General features: G+C 41.7%; 1 protein-coding gene across 1 annotated transcript in view; it reads right to left on the minus strand.

The window, feature by feature from the left end:
• SPMIP3 (sperm microtubule inner protein 3) overlaps positions 1-8,007 on the minus strand; it is a 36,974-nt gene extending 28,967 nt beyond the window's left edge. The window contains 2 exon segments of the mRNA XM_024133700.1: positions 3,909-4,004; positions 7,952-8,007. Of these exon segments, the coding sequence (XP_023989468.1) occupies positions 3,909-4,004; positions 7,952-8,007 (152 nt within the window).
• Positions 8,008-8,493: the final 486 nt, after the last annotated feature.

Here is an 8,493-nt window from a genome sequence, read left to right on the forward strand (position 1 = left end):
AGAAAAGGGAACCCTCTTGCACTGTTGGTGGGAATGTAAATAGGTACAGCCACTATGGAGAACAGTATGGAGGTTCCTTAAAAAATGAAAAATAGAACTACCATATGACCCAGCAACCCCACTACTGGGCATATACCCTGAGAAAACCATAATTCAAAAAGAGTCATGTACCACAATGTTCATTGCAGCACTATAGAGAATAGCCAGGACATGGAAGCAACCTTAGTGTCTATCGACAGATGAATGGATAAGGAAGATGTGGTACATATATACAATGGAATATTAGTCATAAAAAGAAATGAAATTGAGTTATTTGTAGTGAGGTGGAAGGACCTAGATTCTGTCATACAGAGTGTAGTAAGTCAGAAAGAGAAAAACAAATACTGTATGCTAACACATATATATGGAATCTAAAAAAAAAAAAAGGTTCTGAAGAACCTAGGGGCAGGACAGGAATAAAGACGCAGACATAGAGAATGAACTTGAGGACACGGGGATGGCGGGGGAAGGGTAAGATGGGACGAAGTGAGAGAGTGGCATGGACATATATACACTACCAAATGTAAAATAGATAGCTAGTGGGAAGCAGCCCCATAGCACAGGGATAGCTGTTCAGTGATTTGTGACCACCTAGAGGGGTGGGACATGGTGGGTGGGATAGGGTGGGTGGGGAGGGAGACGCAAGATGGAGGAGATAAGGGGATATATGTATATGTATAGCTGATTCAGTTTGTTATAAAGCAGAAACTGACACACCATTGTAAAGCAATTATACTCCAATAAAGATGTTAAAAAAATAAATAAAACCACTTAAAGCTACCAAAAAAAAAAAAAAAAGAAGAAGAAAAGCCTGCCATTTGTGACAACATGGATGGACCTTGAGGGTATTATGCTAAGTGAAATAACTCAGGCAGAGAAATACAAATACTGCATGATCTCACCTATATGTGGAATCTAAAAAAACTGAATTCATAAAAACAGAAAACAGAATAGTGATTGCGAAAGGTGAGGTTTGGGGGGGTGGCGGAAATGGGCGGAGATGGTCAAAAGGTACAAAATTTCAGATATAAAATAAGTTCTGGGAATGTAATGTACTGCATGGTGACTATTGTCAACAATGCTATATTGTATATTTGAAAGTTGCTGAGAGAAATAGATCTTAAAAGTTCTTATCGGGCTTCCCTGGTGTCGCAGTGGTTGGGAGTCCGCCTGCCGATGCGGGGGACACTGGTTCGTGCCCTGGTCCGGGAGGATCCCACATGCCGCGGAGTGGCTGGGCTCATGAGCCATGGCCGCTGAGCCTGTGCATCCGGAGCCTGTGCTCCACAGCGGGAGAGACCACAGCACTGAGAGGCCCGCGTATCACAAAAAAAAAAAAAAAAAGGATACAAAAGTTCTTATCACAAGAAAAAAATTGTAACTATATGTGGTGATGGGTATTAATAAACTTATTATGGTAATCTTTTTGCAATATGTACATATATAAAAATCATTATGTTGTATACCTTAAACTAATACAATGTTATATGTAAACTATATCTCAGTAAAACTGGGAAAAAAAGTGTTTCAAAATACCATCTTATTCTATTTTGTGTAGATCTGGAAGATTCTACATGATTATCTATCTCTGGGTAATGACATTATGGATAATTAAAAAAAATTTTTTTGATTATCAGCGTTTCTAAATGTTTTAATAAACATGTATTTTAAACTGTAAAGTAGATGAGGTGAGCTGCTAGAGATGTGAAAAATATTAAATGTTGGGTGAGATTTATGAATATCTAAATCCAATCATTTTGAGTAGGACGTCATCTAACTTGATTGTATAACCATGATTAATCACATTGAAATGTGATGACTGACACTGTTTAATCATAACACATTATGTTTACATACTTGGGTAAAAATCTGATTGTGGTGTGCCTCCTTTAAAGAGAGAGTGTGTTAGCAGAAATGGAGTGGCTCTACCTGAATTTCAGAAAAGGGAAGAGCAAGACTCTATGTGTGTATGGTACTGGACAGGGGAGCGATGCTAGATGGGTGCAGAGGTGCTCTGTTGTGGACCAGCGTGGAGAAGCACCAAGAATTCCCTCCCACCTCTACTTGCTATTGTTTTGTGCTTAATAGGTACTTGGTCCTGGAAAGTGGGTACCTTATATGGCAGACAGGAGCGCTTCTTTCCCTACAAAAACTTGTCTCCTGCTGTCAATCAAAATATTAGCTGTCTGATGAATGTGTCAGTCTCTTGTGAGTTTGTGTTCTGCCTGACTGTTACTGTTGTCTGGTCACTTCTGTGCCACTGACAGCTCTGGCTTCTGAACCAGATCCTGGTGATTGCCCCTAGATCTACCCCTGCTAGACTGTCAGCCTGCTCTGCCTTTGCTTTGAATGTTTCTGTGGAACCAGAATCTTCTCTGTTGTCAAGTAATACATCAGTATTCTGAAGACAAGACTTTCACTCAAAGGAGGGACTCTAATTCTGAAAATATCAAGTTGGTGGAAGAATATATCTGGTGAAGGTAAGCCATTAGGCAACTATCAATTTAAACTATGACTATAAAAACGGAGGTTAGGACTGGTCCAAATAACTGCATTATTTCCTGTTTTCTGGTTTTTTGTTTTGTTTTTTCCTTGTCTTTCCTTATTCTTATTCTTAACCAGAAGTTTAATAAAGTCATTGATTGACATTTGCGCTAAGTTTTCCCCCTAAGACTAATCTTGGGCAGGCACAAGTCTTGTCAGAGTCAAGGTTCCCTTTGCCCGAGTGTCCTGTGTTGGGAGGACGGTGAGGCACTGGAGTTGGGGGAATGATCAGAGTCCACAGAACACATGTGGAGAGTGCCCTGTGGAGCTGGCTTCTGGCAGTGGAGTTCTGTTGTTTCCTTCCTTGTTTATCCTCTGGCAGAGAACATGGCCCTAACAAGAGTTTGATGTAAGAATGTAGTTAAGTTAGAACAAAGAGCCTTGAACAGCAATCAGAAAATTGGATCAACTCACATCGCAGATTTTACACCAACCAACTACACCTCAGGCAAGACATGTCACTTCTCTGGGCTACATCTTATTTATTAAACTGAATCAGAACTTTAAAAGCTAAAGCTACTTCCAGATTGATCATCTATTAAGTTCAGACTGTGTGCTGCTTTGTAGTTGCCATGGCTCCCTTTTCTTTGCTTGGAGAATAATCGGGAGTTGACTACATCAAAGGCAATTAAGAGAAGAAAAGAAGTTTGTAAAATATATTAGATGATGAATTCAAAATAATAGCAATCATATTTTGAGTGCTTACCATGTTCTAGAATTTTATATCAATTATTTTATTTAACAGATAAGTCACCGATACTCAGAAGGAATGAAAACTGCCTAAGATCAAACATTTCATAAGTTACTCAAATTGCTGTTATTAACTGCTGTGGTTTCCAGCCTCCCAAAACTAGAAAATAGCATTCAAGTACCTACTTTTTTCCCCTTTTTGTTAAAATCACCTGCAGAAAGGCAGAAACCATTTAGACCAAATTTGTAATTTTATTGAGAAGGAAACTGACTCTCAAGAAGATTGTTATTTGACTGAGTGAAAATGCTAAACTCATGGTGTTTCTTAAATTTCTTTGGTGATTTAATAAAATTTTATATTTATTGCTAATTATAAAAGTGATATATGTTCATTACAAAAAATCTGGAAAATAGAGAAAAAGATAAAAAACGAAATACAAATATCAATAATCTCACCATTCATGAAAAACCATTGTTAACATTTTGCTGCATTTCCTTCCAAATTTTTCCATCCACTAAACAATAATAATTATTATTGTTATTATTATCATTACAAATTGTGATTCCCCTTTTTTCAATTATTATTCTAACTTTAGTGAAATTTTTGAACATTAAGATTTAGGAAGATGTCTCACCTGGGAGATCTCTTCACACTATAAGCATAATGAACTCTTGCAAGCTGCCCAGGGTAATAGCCATGGAGGTCCTTTCCTTGATGAGCAACGAATATACTAGTGGGAACAGTAAGGGGGTGAGAGAAAAGCAATTATTATGATTAGTTCTTTACAGAAGAAAACCAGCTGTAGTATCATAAAAAATACATTCAGTCTTTATCCCCAGTTCCTGGCACAAAGCTCATAAAACCTTTGGAATCTCTAGATAGGAGTGTCTTTTGTCATCCATTTTTCAGGATTTAGTTTTCAGGATTCATAAAGAAATATTTGACATGTCAGGTATTAGGTTCACAATATCAGAAAAAAAAATAAGAATATATAAAACCAGTGGGGCAAATGTTGAAAATTGTTGAAAGATGGAAATGGATAAATGGGGGTTCCTTATACTATTTTTTCTACTTTAGATATTTTTACAAACTTTCACAATGTTTAAAAAAACTCTGATAATTAAGTATATAGGGGCTAAAAATGAAGAAGCACTGTGAAGGTCAAAGCAAAATGTGCTTGTAAACCTAGAGGAGGGGCTGTAGCCCTGCCTGGGAGGGCTGGGTTGTGAGGACGTTTGGAAGCACAAGCATGAGTGAACGAGGTGGAGAGGGAGGGGAAGTCTTCTGAGGCGTGAGGTGAGCTGGATTTGTGCAGCTGAAACACAGTGGTGTCAGGGGGAGGGGCTGAAGGCTAGTGGTGCCCAGATCTTACATTTTGAAATACATCTTCTTTTATAATTAATTACTTTCCTTTTAGATTATGGTTATAGCATTATATTGATATTTTAAAATTACGTGTAGTTGGATTATGTTATTTACAGATTTTATTTCAGGAGAGTAGCAGGGACATTACAAAATATTTGTTATAAGCAAAGGGAGGGTTTGTCTGAAAGGTTGAGAACCACTGAGGTAGGTAATAGGGAATCTTTGTAGGATCTTTAAGATTTATGACAAACGCAATTTTTATTTTAGAAAGATTTCGCTGGTGGCCGTATGGAAAACAAATTTGAGGACAGTCTGACTAGGCGTAGAAAGACTGGTCAGGAGACAATCATAGTAATGCACTATGTGGGGAAACTCTGAACTTTGTGGTGGAAATGTGGATGAGAGGAGAGGTCTGACTGAGATCACTGTGAAGAGAGAGTGTTGAGAGTGAAAAAGAAGGAGGGGTCCAAGACAAGGCTGAGGCTTCAGGCATTGGGAAGAAGGCTGCCATTCTCCAGGAAACAGAACACAGGAAAGTGACCCCTGTTGAGAGGATGACTATAGAGTCTGTGGTATGTGGGGTCTTTTGGGACCTCCACAGGTTCTGAGAACTTGGTAGGTGCCATAAGAATTCAAGAAGAGTCAGTAGAAAGTAGTGCATAGGTCTGCATGAAGTAGCTTGCCAAACATGTGTTGGATGATGAATGGAAACTTAAACTATGCCTCCATTTCAACCAGCATTTATTGAATGTACGTAACATACTCCGCACACTGCTAGGTTCTGCAGATACAAAGGTGACTAAGAAGCAGGCCTTGTCCTCATAATGCTCTTTATGTGCTGAAATTGTAATCTGAATAAAGGGTCAGTGGGGCACAAAAGAGGGAGGGGTGTCTAGGGTTTGGGCAAGTAAATAGGATGGGGAAGAGGTTCCAGGTGAGGGGAATTATAGAAGCCAAGACTTCGACAGGGTTGGGATCAGCGTGGAGTGTGTGTGGGTCAGTGGAGACCTTGCTGTCTAGCTTGTGCAAAAGGCAAGTGCTCTAAGCAGGGCGGGTCTGTCTGTCTATGCAAACAGGACCTCAGGGAGCTCTAATTTTCAGAAAAACCACAGGCTGTCTAGACCTGCCCAGTGTCTGGGATAATATGACTGATCCCTGAATAGTAAATAACAGCAGGGGATTAGGTCATAAGAAGAATAACTGGCACTGCAATAGGGAACAAATGACATTTCTGAGTGCACGGGAGTGGGTGATACAGCTTTCTTAGGCGCCCATCCAGTTTCCAAGCACTACCTTGGAAAGATTACCCTACAGCCACGTTATACTTTGTTAAGCATCCAGTTGGAGTTCCAGAATGACACTGGTTTCTCACAGTTGCTATACTGTTTGCACTAGGCTGTGTTTTGACTCTGGGTTCCTCCCTGGCATGAGTCCAGGCAAGCAGCCCAGGCACTGCTCCTAGAAGCGGTCTGTACAAGCCGTCTGAGAATGGAGAAGCCCCTCACCAGTACCAGGTAACATGCCCACCCCAAGTCCCTCGGGAGTCTCCTTGGGTAGGTCTTGGAGTGGAGAGAATGGGAAAGTGTGTAAGCAGGTAGGTGTTGGAGGGAGGGCTGGGTGGAGATGTGGAGAGTTTTGAGAAATGAAAGCATGATACATTTTTCCTCCAACTCTTTGAGTAGACTTTCCAAGTTCCCCCATGTGGCCTTCACCTCAAACAGGAGAAAGCTCTCGATTAACAGGTTAAAATGTCGGTTGTTTTGGGCTTCCTTGGTGGCGCAGGGGTTGAGAGTCCGCCTGCCGATTCAGGGGACACAGGTTCGTGCCCCGGTCCGGGAGGATCCCATGTGCCGCGGAGCGGCTGGGCCCGTGGGCCGTGGCCGCTGGGCCTGCGCGTCCGGAGCCTGTGCTCCGCAACGGGAGAGGCCACAACAGTGAGAGGCCTGCGTACCACACACACACAAAAAAAAGTCAGTTGTTTGGAAAAGAATTTGTACCTCCTAAGTGGCAATGCCTGGCCTGGCGTGGCAGTCAGTATTCCCGGAGGCTGCACAGTATCCGGCTTCTCCCGAGGCGGGGTTGGGTGTTAGGCAAAATTGATTAATGGGTAGGAAAGCTGGGCTGGCCTCCAGACCTGGCCCAGGATCCCCGCCCTGGACTCTGCTCAGACCCATTTTATTGACTTGGCTTACAAGATTCTTGAGTCAGCTGTAGAAAGGCCTTTCCTTCTCCCTGTGTGGGAGTAGGAGTCCAGGTGCGTCTGATTCCACCGTACATTATTTACCAGTCCCTGACAGCTTGGCTCTTTGAGGTGACACGTTCAGTCCAGACAAGAGCAAACCCGTCCCCTGGGAGGGTGAATGTAACCGGAGCAGGGTCTGGGCTTACCTGCAGGCAAAATCCAACATGCACAGTGGAGGATCCCTCTAGAGAATGAGGTAGCCTGTGTCACAGTGACGATGCAGCCCTTGTGTCAATGCTGGGCTTCATGCATTACAAAGCATCTTTACAGAGATGATCTCATCTAATTCTCACAGTCACCTTGCCAGGTAAACATTATTAACACCCCATTACAGAAAAGGAGACTGAGGCTCAGAGAGGTTAAGTGGACGTTCTAAATATCACTCAGCTGATAAATGACAGAGACATGAATAAAACCCAGTTCTCTAAACTCCATGTCACATCCAGAGTCATCTTTGTGTTTGTGCAATGACTTCGTTTCAGAAGAGTTCAGAGTTATTTTTGTGTGAACTCTGTGATTCTCTCACTGTGGGCAGATAGGAAGTAGATGTCCTGTACCAAAGGAATAGGAAGAGAAATAGACCTGGCAGTGTAACTGGAGGCTGCTTTCAGTTCAATAAAACAAGGGTTTTATGCAACAGAAGGCTTTGGTCCCATTTACATTTTATTCTTGGGCCATCGATGAACTCAGAGAAAGAGTAAAACTACTTAGTTTCTGTCTGTGTGGTTGCATCCCATGTTGCAAAAGCATGAGTGGTTTGTTTTATCCCAAGAAGAGTAAATGGGTCCCCTCTGAAATTTGGGCTTGGGTTCCTTACTAAAGCTCTTCCCAAGAAGAGCTTCCAATCTTTTGGGAATTTGGAATTGCCTGTTTGCTTGGATTCTGCCATGAATGTGGTATTTTTTTTTTTTTTTACAACTTTCTCTAGACCCAAAGAAACTTCACTAGAACCTCTGGCAGCAGTTATCTCTTAATCAGGGAGCAAGCAGCAGGGTGAGCAATTCCAATTCCCTAGGTGTCTGTCCACCTTGCTGCAGCTCTGGAGGTGTTTGTATTTGGAAGAACATTACCTGGGTGGGATCCCTGGGTGGCGGTCAATAAATTCTCATAGCCGGATGGCAGTCATGATGGATAGGATTCTGAAAAAAAAATTAGAGTGAAGTTTCATATTGCAAGTTTATATACATTTCCAGGCATGAGCTATCTAGTACTACAAAGTCTGTCTTGAAGGGCCATCATAGGACCATCATAGCTTCTGCTAGACTATTTAGGGAAGGAAATAGACTCAAACAAAAAGAAATGGAACGCATAAGCCAATACATATAGGCATGCTTTTCTTTAAAAATAGAAAGTACTGTGCAAGTTGGGCATGTAGCCTCCTTTCTCACTCTTCTTAGGGTGCCTTCTTATTGCATGAGCTTGCAGGCTAAGCACTGCATCTTCCATACTCCCTCACAACTAGAGTTCTGGATATGAATTAGGATCCTCCAGTCAGATGTAATTGAGTGAGATTTGGAAGATGAAAACGAGACAGAGGCTGTTTCCTGCTGCTTTTTTTTTTTTTTTTTTTTTTTTGTGGTACACGGGCCTCTCACTGTTGTGGCCTCTCCCG

Source organism: Physeter macrocephalus, chromosome 4 (assembly GCF_002837175.3).
Source record: "Physeter macrocephalus isolate SW-GA chromosome 4, ASM283717v5, whole genome shotgun sequence".
NCBI lineage: Eukaryota > Metazoa > Chordata > Mammalia > Artiodactyla > Physeteridae > Physeter > Physeter macrocephalus.